This window comes from Vulpes vulpes, chromosome 11, assembly GCF_048418805.1.
Source record: "Vulpes vulpes isolate BD-2025 chromosome 11, VulVul3, whole genome shotgun sequence".
NCBI classification, from domain to species: domain Eukaryota; kingdom Metazoa; phylum Chordata; class Mammalia; order Carnivora; family Canidae; genus Vulpes; species Vulpes vulpes.
Window position 1 is genome coordinate 54,195,084 of NC_132790.1, and position 12,677 is coordinate 54,207,760.

At 38.9% G+C, this 12,677-nt stretch overlaps 1 protein-coding gene across 3 annotated transcripts in view; it reads left to right on the top strand.

The window, feature by feature from the left end:
* Positions 1-12,677, top strand: part of UBP1 (upstream binding protein 1) — a 51,804-nt gene that overhangs the window by 9,524 nt on the left and 29,603 nt on the right. For 2 of the 3 annotated variants that reach the window (XM_026016386.2, XM_026016387.2), the window contains exon 2: positions 5,085-5,236. The exons of the other annotated variant lie outside the window; for it this stretch is intronic. In XM_026016386.2, the coding sequence (XP_025872171.1) occupies positions 5,085-5,236 (152 nt within the window). The remainder of the gene's footprint in view (positions 1-5,084; positions 5,237-12,677) is intronic. 3 annotated transcript variants of the gene reach the window in all.

A 12,677-nucleotide genomic window follows, 5' to 3' on the forward strand; every position in this document is an offset into this window, starting at 1 on the left:
ATGCCTCTTGCCTGAAATTCACAGCCTCAACATTCAAGTATATCCTTCAGTGGCTGTGCCCTGTTGTTCCCATAGTGGCCTCATCTACTGCTCCCCACCCCCAGCACTGGAGGACCCCAGGACTCCTCTTTGGAATTCTGGCCAGTTTTTCCCCAAGCCTGCTTTTCATTCATTGAGTCCCTTTCTTGGTACTTCCTTCCACAGACTGTACTGGCTGAGATGTTTTTCTTGATGAATTTAGGGGTGGATATCTTATATTTATCCTGTTTTGGTTATTTGGCTTCTTGAACCAATGGATTGGTATGCTTTATCACTTCTGGAACTTGCTCAGCCTTTATCTCAATAAAAATATTGCCTCCACAATATCTTTCCCTCTTATGGGGTTTCAATTCCATGTAAAATGTTCTCACTTTGTCCTTTCTCTTTTGCATTTTCCATTATTTCCCTCTCTGCTGCCTTTTGAATAACTTCTTTTTTACGTATATTCCAGTCTCCTTATTTACTCTACTCTGCATTTCTATCTGAGCTACTATTAAAGCTAAGTTCTTAATTTTAACAATTTTATTTTCCAGTTCTAAAAGTTCTGTTTGTTCCTTCTCAGCTTTGTTGGCCCTTAAAATTTCCTCTTCCTTACAGATCTTTTTGGGCTAGTCTTTTATTTCTTTATAAAGTTAATAAGCATAATTTTATAGTATGAGTCCTAATCTAGCATCTGAATTTTTTGAGGGTATCAGTCTGTATCCAATTAGGAAAATAGAAACTGTTTAGATCTTTCAAGCAGAGAAAGATGTGATGAAGTATTTGAATGCAAAAGTGCTAGAAGGATTTGAGGGGTGAGGAGGCTTGTTACCTGGTTGCCCCTGGGCTAGCTGCTGGAGGCATGGCTGCTGCTGCCCAGAAATTTCCTGTAGCTGCAATCTGCAGTTTCCTGCTTCTGTCTTTTCCGACTCCCTTTTAATTTCCCACCAGCACTTCCCTTGTACAATTTAGCTAGCCTCCAGCTGGCAAGAAGTCTTGTTATGTAGTTTCAGACATTGAACCCTCTGCAACAGAGGCAGAAAAGAACTGAATACCAACAGACAGATCTGGAACTGGGAGTATGCCATCTGTTGTTTTTGCTGTTGGTTCTTGCTCCCAGAGTCTTGTTTGTCTTTGTGTGCCTGGTTATTTTTGGGTACTGGCATTTCAAAATTACTTGTAATAATTTGAAGCCTTGAGAAGCTTTTCATTTGCTTGTCAGATCCCTGGGAGCTCTACCTGTCGGGCATATGGTATTACAAAAACAACTGAATACTAGAACTTTCTTCAGGTTCAGCCCAGCAGAAATGATGATCTTAAATTACCTAGACACCTGGTTTTTCATTTTAGCAATAATTGATTATTAGTGCTGCAGTTGGTTTATTGGTTCAGCAGGCATTTGAGACCCTTTGTGATAAATGCTGGGGTAAGTCAGTGAAGTGAAATAAATTTGGGGCATTGGTTATATACTTCTGGGTGATACAAACTTAAGTCCTGTGTGCTGTGGGGAGGTTATGAGCTTTGTGGGTAGATAGAGCAGCACAAGGGAATTGGGAACATGGATGAGAGGACTGCATTTGTCATGCTGTCTCTGTGAAGGTGATGTTTAAATGAAGTGAACAAGATGGACGTCAGAAGAATAGAGTTAAACCCAGTGCCAGGGCAGATGCCTTGAAAAATGCAGGATGGGAGGCTGATGTGGGGGACAAGGACAGTGAGGGCAAGTAGTGGGAAGAAGAACAGAATGAGTGGGGCCTGGAAGGGATCCTAGGAGAAGGTGATCGGAGGGAGAGTTCAGAGGAATGAACTGATCTGGCTTCTGTTTGAGGAGGGTCACTGACTGCTGTGTTGATTGGAATATATTTTCTCGTGAAGTACAAAAGTAATTGGAATTTCAATAGCAATGATCTTTTTTTTAAGATCTTATTTTTAAGTAATCTCTACACCTGACTTGGGGCTCAGACTTAACAACCCAGAGATCAAGAGTTGCATGCTCTACTGACAGAGCCAGTCAGGCACCTCTTTTTCTTGTCCTTTAAATGCTTACATATATATGACATAAGAATATATATGTTTTCATCTACTGTGAAACCATTTTTGACTGTTGTTTTTCATGAAGAGAGCTGTTCTAAGTCTTAAAGTACCATTTTATTTTATATTATTTTTAAGATTTTATTTATGTGGAGGGGAGGGAGAGAGCACAAGCAGAGGAAGAGGGAGACGTAGACTCCTCACTCAGTGGGGAGCCTGATGAGGGGCTTGATCCCAGGGCCGTGAGATCATGACCTGAGCCCAAAGGCAGATGCTTAACTAACTGAGCCACTAGGCACTGCTTAAACTACCATTTTAAAGTCACCTAAGAAAAAATAAAAAATAAAGTCACCTAAGAAGTTTCTATATCTGTCACAGGGTTTTATACATATGCCACCTAGGTGACCTCTAGGTTGTAGTGCTGAGAAGAGCTCTAGAGGAGGGTTGGGCACCGTCGCTGACTGTGTGTTTATACTTGTTTTAGTAGCGTTTGAGTTTCCAAGTATAAAGAGAACTAGTGGGTCATTAATCTGAATAATCAGTCCGGTGCTTTAATAGAGTATATTCAGGGAGGAGGGAATGCAATGCATGCTTTCTCTCTCATCTCATTCATTTCAACATTTTGTTTTAAATTGATTAATTCAAATGGGCTAGCCAAATATCTTAGTTAATGGTTTTGTAGAAATAAAAAAGGAAAATAAGTAATTCAGACAAACCCTTGGTCTTCGTGTTGATGTAGTATTCATTTAGATTTATTTATTATTATTTTAAAAGGTTTTATTTATTTATTAGAGCAAGAAAGAGCATAAGTAGGGGGTGGGGAGAGGGAGAAGGAGGCTCCCTCCCCACTGGGCAGAGAGCCTGATATGGGGCTCAATCCTACACCCCAGGATCATGACCTGAGCCGAAGGCAGATGCTTAACTGAGCCACCCAAGTGCCACTGGATATATATATTTATTTTTAAAGATTTTATTTATTTATTCATGAGAGACACAGAATGAGAGAGACAGACAGAGGCAGAGGGAGAAGCAGATTCCCTGCAGGGAGCCTGATGTGGGACTCGATCCCAGGACCCCAGGATCTCGACACCAGCCAAAGGCAGATGCTAAACTGCTGAGCCACCCAGGCATCCCTGGATATATTTTTTAAAAGATTTATTTATTTATTTATTCATTTTAGAATGATCAAGTGAGCAAGCATGGGGAGGGGGGGTGGCAGAGAGAGAAAATGTGGAGCAGACTCCCTGCTGACATAAGGTTCAGTCTCTGCTGAGATGACCTGAGACAAAATCAAGAGTCAGTTGCTTAATCACCTGAGCCACCTAGGCACCCCTCATTTGGATACTTTGTTATTTTACTTTTTATTGAGGAATGAACATAGAAACATTATCAAGACACAGATGTAAGGCCAGTGATTTATCTCAAAAACAAATACCGAGGGCAGCCCAGGTGGCTCAGTGGTTTAGCGCCACCTTCAGCCCAGGGCCTGATCCTGGGGACCTGGGATCGAGTCCCACATCAGGGGGACTGCATGGAACCTGCATGGAACCTGCTTCTCCCTCTGCCTGTGTCTCTGCCTCTCTCTCTGTCTTTCATGAATAAATAAATAAAATCTTAAAAATAAAAAAACAAATACCAATAAACTCATACATGGGAAAGTAAAAAGGTATAGCTGCTTTTGGAAAGCTGTTTGGCAATTCCTCAAAAAGTTAAATAGAGTAACCATATAACTTAGCAGTTCTACTCCTAGGTTTATATCCAAGGAAATTAAACACATGTCTACACAAAAAATAAGCAAGTGTTCATAGCAGCATTATTTATGGTAGCTAAAAAATGGAGATAACCCAGATGTCCCACAGTGGATAATCAGAATGCAATGTGTCCATACATAAGGGAATATCATTCACCTCCAAAAAGGAATAATGAAGTGCTAATAATGTTACAACAGGAGTGGACCTTGAAAACTTATTAGGTAAAAGAAGCCAGTCTCAAAAGGCCAGGTGATTCTATTTGCGTTACATGTTCAGAATAGGCAAATGCATAGAGACAAAGTAGATCACTGCCAGGACTAGGGGTAGGGTCAGGGGATACGGCTGAGGAGTGATTGCTAATGGGTATGAGAGTTCTGTTTGAGGTGATGAGAATCTTCTTGGATTAGATAGTTGTGGTAACTGCACAACTTTGTTCATATACCCAAACCCATTGAATTATACACTTTAAAAGGGTGAATTTTTCTGGAATATAAATTATATTCTCAGTTGTTTTTGTTACAAAACAAAATAAACACATCCATGTATGTTTGGGTTAACAGACAGTATAGACAATGCCCCAGAAGATCTCCCCCCACCATCCGCCCTCCCAGTCGGGGTTAAAAAAAATAGCAGCTGTTTCTACTGCTACTCTGTTTGCTGCTCAGAAGAAGCCATTGTTTTAGACTAAGCAAGAAGCTTTATGCTCTCTGCGTTTGCCAGGCTTTGCAGGGCACTTTTTGTAAAGTACCATTTTAATCAAATGCTTCTTTTTGACTTTATGGTACCAATGTGACCACCTTTCAAAACAGGTAGCTATGCACTCTTGACTTGCTCTTTTTTTAAGGTATATATATATTAGATCTTTTGCTTAATCAGTAGCATGGACTTTATTAAGTATTAAATACTTCTTTATCTGCCTCATCATAGCTGCTCCGCCCTTTTTCCCCATAGTCACACTAGAGGTATGGGTTATTAATACTATCTTTAGGGGAGCTAGAAAACATTAATAGTTCTTTTATTCTCCATGATGTTTTTGAGCTTAAATTTTATTTTATTTATTTATTTATTTATTTATTTATTTATTTATTTATTGCTTATAATCTTTACATCCAACATGGGGCTCGAACTCACAACCTCGAGTTCAAGAGTTGCACACTCCACTGACTTGAGACAGCCAGGCACCCCGAGCTTAAGTTTTAAAAGAAACTACCCTTATGTGTTTTTATATGCTTTTAAATATTTTAAACTCAAAGTAAGGTCAGTGTTGATTCTTTTGCCTTTCAGCGATGTCTTGGCATTGCCCATTTTTAAGCAGGAAGATTCCAGCCTTCCATTGGATGGTGAGACTAAACACCCACCCTTTCAGTATGTGATGTGTGCTGCAACCTCGCCAGCAGTAAAATTGCATGATGAGACACTCACTTACTTGAACCAAGGTGAGTATGGCTGTGTCATTTTTTTTTTAAGATTTTATTTATTTATTCATGAGAGATAAAGAGAAGCAGAGACATAGGCAGAGGAAGGAACTGGCGCCCCCCCCCCCCCCCCACAAGGGAACCAAATGTGGGACTGGATCCCGGGGCTCCGAGATCACACCCTGAGCTGAAGGCAGATGCTCAACCACTGAGCCGCCCAGGTGTCCCACCTGTGTCATGTTTTGATGTAAGAATTGAGACGTAGCTGGAGCATTTTGGCAGCTTAGTTTACGGGTTATAATTTGAAATTAGGTTATTTTTCTTAAATTTGGCCACTTTAGTTAACAAAACTTAATAAGCATTTACTGTCAATCAACAAAGTAATAGTTTGTGGAAACTGATTTGCATGAAGAGGGTCCATGGAACAAGATTTTTTTTCCTAAAGATTTTATTTATTTGAGAGAGAGAGAAAGAGAGTGTGTACAGGCATACACAAGATGAGGAAGGGGAGGAGCAGGCTTCCCACCAAACAGGGAGCCTGATGAAGCAGGGGCTTGAGCTAAAGGCAGCCACTTGATAGAATGAGACACCCAGGTGCTTCAGTGAAACAAGATTTCTTACAGGGTTTCTCAGACAAAATCCAAAGGAGAAGCAAGTAAGAAAGGATGTCAGTTATTTTTAGGAAGATTGGTTTTAATATGGAACTTGAGAATGAATCAGAAATCCAGTTAGCAAGGAACCTGGGTCTCAGGCTGAAGCAGGTTTGTGCTGAAAATAGACAAGCTGCATCAAGACGGTTGTGGCTAAAATAAACCGTGTTAGGTTTTGTCTACACTTTATGTCTATATATGTGTAGATTTTTTCTGTACTTTATGAGAATAGGATGTTTTGGCGATATGAAAATGAGAGCTGGCAGTGTGGAAAATAGAGATGGAGAATTTACTGTTGGAAATGAGAAGAGATTTTTTTTTTTGAGGTGCTCTTAGCAGTTTGGGCATAGGCCAATGTGACTGACCAAACCAGAAATACTTTGTTATATAGCTATAAATTTGTTGGACACACATAGTGAAAGCATATTGCACCCTTATATTTTAAAATAATCTGAATTTTTATTCTTATAGTACATTCTCTCAATGTAGAAAGATTGGGAGATATGCCAAGAGCTAAAGCTGGAAATTGACTACGGTTGCATTCCCACATGATAACTAATTTATGTTTTAGGTGTATTTTCCTATGTGTATATCTACTTTATTTCAACAAAATTGGAATTAACATCTGTTCACTTAAGAGCGTATTGTGATTATTCTTCTGTTAAATAGATCTTTAATTCCTTGAACTTTTGGAAAGAGCTATGGATTTTAGACTTGTGATTAGTTTTCTGAAATGTGGAAGGATAACTTATTATAGCTTTTCATTTAATATATAAATTTCAGATCTGGGCAGCCCAGGTGGCTCAGCAGTTTAGTGCCTGCCTTCGGCCCAGGGCATGATCCTAGAGTCCTGGGATTGAGTTCCGCGTTGGGCTCCCTGCATGGAGCCTGCTTCTCCCTTTGCCTCTCTCTCTCTCTTTCTCTCTCTCTGTGTCTCTCATGAATAAATAAATAAAATCTTAAAAAAAAAAATTCAAATCTGTGAGGTTTTACTTCAGGTTATTCTACCATAGCACCTATACAATACCCTAACCTTGTCAACATTGTTGGGTAGGCGTTCTGTGTCCTATTTGAAAGAACCTGAAGTTTGTAGGCCAAGACTTGTTTTAGATTTTAAAATATCTGAAGAAACAGTGTAGGGGCATGGATATTCACTGTAGCATAATTTCTAATGACAAGGAAATAACTTGCATTTCTCTTACTTAGGGCAGTTCTGTTATATGCATACCATGGGATAAATGAATGCACACACACACACACACACACGCTGTTTAAAGGAACGTGTTGGAGATATCTGTCCTTTGGCCTGGGGAAACACCCATAACTTATCACTGTTACTAAACTGGAAAAAGATATCTAATATTGGTAAAAGTTGCAGTCTACTATCTGTAGTAATGATGTATTAGACTGACGTTTGCTTAGTTCTTATGTATGAAGCATTATACTAAGTACTATACATGTGTTATATAGTTTCCACAGTAACTCTAGGAGAAGTTCAGGGGTACCTGGTGGGCTCAGTTGGTAAAACATGTGACTCTTTTTTTTTTTTCTTTTTCCGAGAGAGAGAGAGAGAGAGAGAGAGAGAGAGAGAGAGAGAGAATGCATGCAAGGTTGGGGGAGAAGGAGAGGAGGAGAGAATCCTAAGCAGGCTCCACATCTAGCACAAAGCCCTACAGGGGACTGATCTCATGACCCTGAGATCATGACCTGAGCCAAAATCAAGAGTTGAATGCTTAACAACTGACTACACAGGTGCCCCTGAGATAAAACATGTGACTCTTGATCTTGGGGTCATGAGTTCAGGCTTATTTAAAAAAAAAATCCATCTTACAGATTTATAAAATAGCTGACAGCAGTTGATTAACTTGCTCAGTTCATACTGAGCTTGGTCAAGCTTAGATTTGACAAAAAATTATTGATGCATATAGTAGTGTGCGCAAGTCTTAAGTGTGTAGCGCAGTGGATTTTTACATATATCATTCCCTCGAAACTACTATGTCCAGTATTTCTAGCACACCAGCAAGCTCCCTTGTATTCCCCTCCCAGATAATACTCGAAATTGACTGTAATTAGTATAAGTGCCGGTGATTTTGTTGCACTTGACTCTGGTCATTGCAGTATTAATGATGAATCTTTTCATCATTAAAAGATGAATCTTTTCATCATTTCTTTGTCTTTTAAGAAAAAAGTGGAAAAGTAAACTGCAAATGGAGAAATATTTTTTAATTTTTTTTTTTTATTTATTTATGATAGGCACACAGTGAGAGAGAGAGAGAGGCAGAGACACAGGCAGAGGGAGAAGCAGGCTCCATGCAGGGAGCCCGATGCAGGACTCGATCCTGGGTCTCCAGGACCATGCCCTGGGCCGAAGGCAGGCGCCAAATAGCTGAGCCACCCAGGGATCCCCAAACCTTTATTATAATACAGGAGTATCAAATATATGTATTACAATGTCTATAGTTCTTTCACAGACTTGGCTCCTAGCATTTTTCACTTTGACAAAGGTTCTGGACCCATGGTTTTTCATGAATCCACTAAAATTCTTTTCAGTAAGGCGTGGTTCCATAGCTCTCTCTAGAGCCAGGCAAGGTTTGGCCTGGGTGAGATGTGGGTTGAGTGTCTTTCATCCCACCTCTTAAGCTGCAGAAGCAAACAGATCCAGGCTCATTCAGCATGGTGTCTTCAGGTGATGGGACTCCCTTTTCAAAGGGAACATTCTCAGGAGTGCATATGTAGTTTTGATTAGAAACTAGAAACTTTTCCTGTAGTACATAATATAAAGAGAATCGGGTTAAGTATGGAAAATAATGAGATTTGATTAATTTTATCCAGGAATTCCAGCAAAACCCCACGAATATTTTTTCAGCTGGAGTGACATATCATGTCATGTCAAGTTCTTGTGAAGTATACCTCTGTGACACCATTTTAGTATTGATGGTTGGACTAAGTATTGACAAAATTTATTGCCTATGTTTTTAGGAATCCAATTGTCATTCACTTTTAAGGCTTATGAATCCATTTTCTTGCATTTATTCTAGCACATGAATGAACTGTAGTTCATTTTAGTTCTAGATGAACTCTTCATCTCCACCAAAGAAAATGACTTAACATGGCAGTATTGCCTTGTGTATTTAAAAAGGACACACCCTATAAAAAGGGATTAGACAGGGCTTTGGAGGTGTCATTGTCAGCATGAATTCTTACTCTTTTTTTAACTCACATGTGAGTTTATCTGCATTCATTTTAGTACATGAAGGAAAGTTGGAAATGATTAATGAAAGCACAGTTACCCCATTTTATGATTATATGATAACTTTGGAGGGATTAATTATCCATGCAGTTAACTTACTTAGATTATTGACCATACCACACTTTTTATAGATAAAGATTTAAACCCAGAGTGTTCTGATTCCACATCTAGTTTTCTTAACTACCAAATCTCTTTACTGGAGTAGTTCCAGTGTTTTCTAAGTTTTTAGTTAATTGTCACCATTTAAAACTTGACAGTTTAAATGGAGGATTATATACATGGTTCAAACTTTGAAAGGAATGAATAAATAAAGTCTTCTTTCCTTGTCTCCCAGTTATCAATTTCTGCTTGCCTCAGGCAGCCACTGAATTAGAACCATTTATAAACACCTAAGACAATTCTAATCATGTGTTATGACAGTCTTTGTGTAACAAAACTATTATACAGTTAATATTTTATTAAATTTATTCTAGTAAACTTGTTCACGTGATGGGTGAATTGTGTGCTTAAGTGTGGTTGTGGTGAATGTGATGGTCTTGTCACTCAAGGATGAAGTTTAAAAGAGAAGTTAAACTTAGTGTGTCTATAGTAAGGCCCGGTAGATGCTGTCATACATGGTTGCTGATTAAATAGCACTGCCTAGGCTATAAATTCCCCTGTTGCGCATTGGATGTCCTTAAGCACATTCTTCACATATCTTTTGGTTTCTTTAAGTGTTTCACCTGGGTACAATGAGTAGTGATCTAAATGTATCCTGTGTCTTTTCTACATGTGATGGGGTGTGAGGTGGAAAGGGCCATGGTGAGTAGTGGCTATCTGTGGTCTCTGGAATGGGGCTGCTTTTGTGTGGATCCCATTCCGTCACTTGCTGGCCTAGGCAAATTTCTTAATTGAATACTCCCCACATAAGTTAGTTGAGAATTAAGTTGAATTAATGTGTATAATGCACTTACAAGCCAGGCAGCACATAGAAAGTACAACATGAGCCTTGCTGCTGTTACTGTCATTTATAACTAAGTAGCTTGAATGGTTTCTGTGCTGGAAGACCAACTATTTAGACCTTGGTCGCTGTGTTAGTTTCTTGTTGCAGTTGGATAAGCAGTTTTTACAAATGGCTAGAACCCAACTTGGACTCCATACCTGTGTAACAACTCAGGAAGTTTGCAGGTTTGTTGTAAAGTATGTTGTTATAATCTTTTATTTTTTATATCATTTTTTGCACACACGCAGTATAGGAGGGGGCAGAGGGAGAGGCAGAAGCAGACTCTGCACTGAGCAGGGAGCAACATGGGGGGCCTCAATCCCAGGATCCTGAGATGGTGACCTGAGCCAAAGGCAGATGCTTAACCGACTGAGCCACCCAGACGCCCCACGGAGCCTTTTTTAAAAACAAACAAAACTTACCTTGATTTGAGAAAAATAAAAATCTAATATAGGAGCTTTAATGCTTTATAGGTGCTTTAATACAGGAGCAACAAATCCTAAGATGTGTTTGTGGAAACAGATTGAACTTTATATTGAGCACAGAAGTATCCTTGTTAGGTTGACTAGAAAACATAATACAAAGGAAGATAGGAACATTGAGATTTCGTCCTTTATTTGATTTTTTTTCGATCCTGAGAATTTAGAGATTTTGAGGATCATAAGATAATGCTGGTGGGACGAGTGGTCGTCGTCGTCCTCTTCCCCTCCCCCACCCCCAGGGGCAGGTTGCTGTACATCTCTTCCACTTCCCATCCCCCTGGCTGCACTTCTTTGAGTTACTGTCTATCCCAGAGAAGTCTCTTGACCCTCTTCTCTTTTTTCTGCACTCACTCTTTACATGATTGTGTCTTTAAATAGCCGTATCTAACAGCTGTACCTGAAAAGTCCTCTGTTAATCTCTCCAATCGACGTTTTTTTCCTCTTCACTCCAGATTTGTACATCAACTTGATTATCAATTTGGATGGTAGATATCTAAGACTTAATGTATTCAGTTGTGCTCTTGATTTTCTCTCCAGGTCTACTCCTGGTGGTCTTCATTATGTTCAGGACCTTCTGTGGCCAAAATTTGGAATAACCTTCAATTCTTCCCGCCCCCCCCCCCCCCCCCCCCTCAAATTGCACATCTGATACACCAGCAGATGCTTAGGCTCTTCCTTCAAAATAATCTCCAGTGACAATTTCTTACAGTCTCCACTCCTCCTGTTGTATTTGAGTGACTGTTTCAGACTGAGGGAGTTATGCTAACCTGATAAGTGAAAATTGATTTCAGTATGATTTTAATTTGCATTTCTCTGATGGAGATTAGATGTCCTTTAATATGTTTAAGAGTTGTTGGCATTTCCTTCTTTTGTGAACCACACATTCGTGTCATTTGTTCATTTTACTTCTTGTAGGGATGTTGGACATTAGTTTGTGATTTTGTAGAAGTTCTTTATGGATTAGGGAGATTAGCCTTTTGTGTCTAATATGAGTTGCAGATATTCCCCCTCTTGCATTTTTCCTGTTTGTGTTGACTAGCAGGAATCCACGAGTCAAAGAATATAGTATTTAATTTTAAAAAATACTTATTCATATGCTTTAAAATTTATTTTATTTTCTGAGTTTAGATCCATTGTTTATGTTGCAAATTTAACTTTTTAAAAATATCTTTTGGCATAGTATTATTTAGTGATAATCTCTCTCATTTTGTTGAATGACTTAAGGACTCTTCCTTAGTAACATACTCTATATAATGATTTTCCTTCACCAGCTTTGGAGTGGTTTGGTTGTATTTTGTGGCCATATGACCTAGTACCGTTTGTATATTTACCGTTTGTAAACCCCACTGGAGTATGGATGGATCATAAAGATCCTCAACTTCATTTGGTGCTAGAAGCACTCCTTTAATTACTTTTGATTTTCTCCATATCAAGTTATACTGTCATTTTTATTACTTATGGTAGGTAATCCAGAAATCATTTTTGTGGTTTGGAGTACCTTCTTAACTTTTGGCAGCAGCATATTTTCCTAATTACATAGCTGGTGTGTGAATATCTGTTTGTGTTTTCTTATGGACACTAAATGAACACTGAGAGAATGTGAGTTGGGCTCATTGGTCACAAGGAGGAAGGCTCTAGGATTAAAATTTGGTCTTCGCTCACACAAAATATGGTACACAGTGTTCATAATATCACTACTCATGGTAGCCAAGAAGGAGAAACAATCCAGATGTCCATCAGCTGATGAATGGATGAACAAGTTGTAGTATGTTTGTGCAGTGAAATAATATTTGCAACAAAAAGGAATGAAGTATAGACATAGCTTGTGGATGCTGCAGGTTCTGTTTCAGACCACCACAGTAAATACTGCAGAAAAGTGAGTGAGTTTTTTGGTGTCCCAGTGCATATAAAAGTTACTGTGACACCATCCTGTAGTCTATTGTATCATTAATGTCTAAGAAAACATGTATATACTTTAGTTAAAAAAATACTTTATTGCTAAAAACTGGGTTATAATGACTGTTCACAGTTCACCATAACAAAATAATGATGAAAAAGTTAGAAATCTTATGAGAATTACAAAATGTGACATAGAGAC